General features: G+C 38.5%; 1 protein-coding gene across 1 annotated transcript; it reads left to right on the top strand.

Moving 5' to 3' along the window:
• Positions 1 to 357: 357 nt before the first annotated feature.
• LOC119593793 lies at positions 358 to 1,515 on the top strand. Its single transcript, XM_037942817.1, has 3 exons — positions 358 to 439; positions 835 to 1,093; positions 1,234 to 1,515. The coding sequence occupies exons 1-3, from the start codon at positions 430 to 432 to the stop codon at positions 1,322 to 1,324; spliced, it is 360 nt and encodes a 119-aa protein (XP_037798745.1). The 5' UTR covers positions 358 to 429; the 3' UTR covers positions 1,325 to 1,515.
• The last annotated feature ends 144 nt before the right edge of the window (positions 1,516 to 1,659 follow it).

Below are 1,659 nucleotides of genomic sequence, written 5' to 3' on the forward strand. Positions count from 1 at the left end.
ACTACACTGCACTCTTCGACCCCAAGAACTGCTTGCAAATGTCGTAAATCGATGCTTTTTTATTCACAAAATTTTAGTGAAAAAATAACATATACCTTTTCCAGTTGATTAAACATATACAATAACTTTTTATCTATCCATTTACCTATGTACAGACCTACCTATATATAAATATAGGTTAAGGCATAAATATGCGGGATATCTATGTACATCAATCATTCTGTCTAAAGCTTCTCTGTAAATAGATATTACAGTACAGATCCCCACCTCAAAAAATAGAAAGTATGCCGTTAATGCAGGTACTGTAGGACCTCCCTGTAGTTCTATTTAAGTAGGCTTGGGCACGTTTGAAGAACTAGTTATCCCGTGAACACCATCGAGTGACTATCTACTCTGCTGCTTGTCCTGTCACGTTTCTAGAGATACACAATGGCTCAGGGTACGGTGTAACGTTTAGCTCATACGGTTTTATACGGTATTAGTTTGTGAATATACGTTGATTGAAAATTATACTTGTGATTTTGAAATGCTACCGTTATTTGTGAAAGTGGATCATAGAATAACTGATATATAGTTTCAGTTAGTTATACGATTTGTCTATGTGATTTGTTTATATTTTTTGTAGTTTGATTATTGTAATTCATTTGAAATCATTCCTTGATGAGATTCCCATTCCTTGGATTAAGTGAGAAATTTCGACAATGGGACGGCATTTCTTACGCCCATGTTTCATATCAATGTCTTTTTCCCCTTCTCACTTGTTTTTGTATTTATTGCTAGGTAATAATATCACAATCCTGATAGAATGACAACCTTTGAACCGTCCCTTTGTAGGAATCACCTTCGCCGCCCTCCTCCTCGCCCTGGCCGCCCTCACGCACGCAGCCGACACCACCCACAAAAACGACGCACGACTTTTCTACGATGACGGCAACTACTCCGTCATCGACGGCAACTACTCCGTCATCGTCGGCTTCCAGTGCCTCTTACTCATTGGGGTCCTCTTACTGGCCCTGCCCTTGCTCCCGTCTCTCCTGGGGCTCTTCGGGACATCAGCCAGTGTTGCTCAGCCCTACGAATACGCCCCCGCTACGTGAGTTTCACCTCGTGTGATGAGGCTTTAAGTTTCTACAGTTGATCTATTTGTAAATAAGCTTTGGATAATACCATTTACTATATATTAATACATAACTGTATAATTTTTTAGATTAATTTTATTCTCAATTTCGACAGCGGTTACGGTGCCTCTGCCCCAGCCTACGATGAGAGGACCACCTTCTCTGTCCAGCAGTTAATTGAGGATGCTGTCAACAAGTTCCTGTAGAGACCGCGAGCATAAATGAATTTGATTCGATAATCAAATAAGCAGAAAAAAATCTGTTGCAATGATAATTACTCGTTATCATCAAAATCTTTCAACCTTTTTCTCCTGATAAAGTGAACCCAGTGATTGATCTGTTAATAGCTTGTTTACCATGTTATTTATTTTATAATGTAAATAAATTGTTTTCTTTATGGTTGTATATACTTGCTGCCCTCCTGACATATAGTGAATTGTTTGTTCTTCTAGAATGTGGTTACTCTGTCGTTATGTGTGTTCTAATGAGCTTCCTCGCTTTATATATATATATCCTTTCTCCATATTTTATCCCCCATCAA

The sequence above is a fragment of the Penaeus monodon genome, chromosome 32, assembly GCF_015228065.2.
Source record: "Penaeus monodon isolate SGIC_2016 chromosome 32, NSTDA_Pmon_1, whole genome shotgun sequence".
Lineage (NCBI taxonomy): Eukaryota > Metazoa > Arthropoda > Malacostraca > Decapoda > Penaeidae > Penaeus > Penaeus monodon.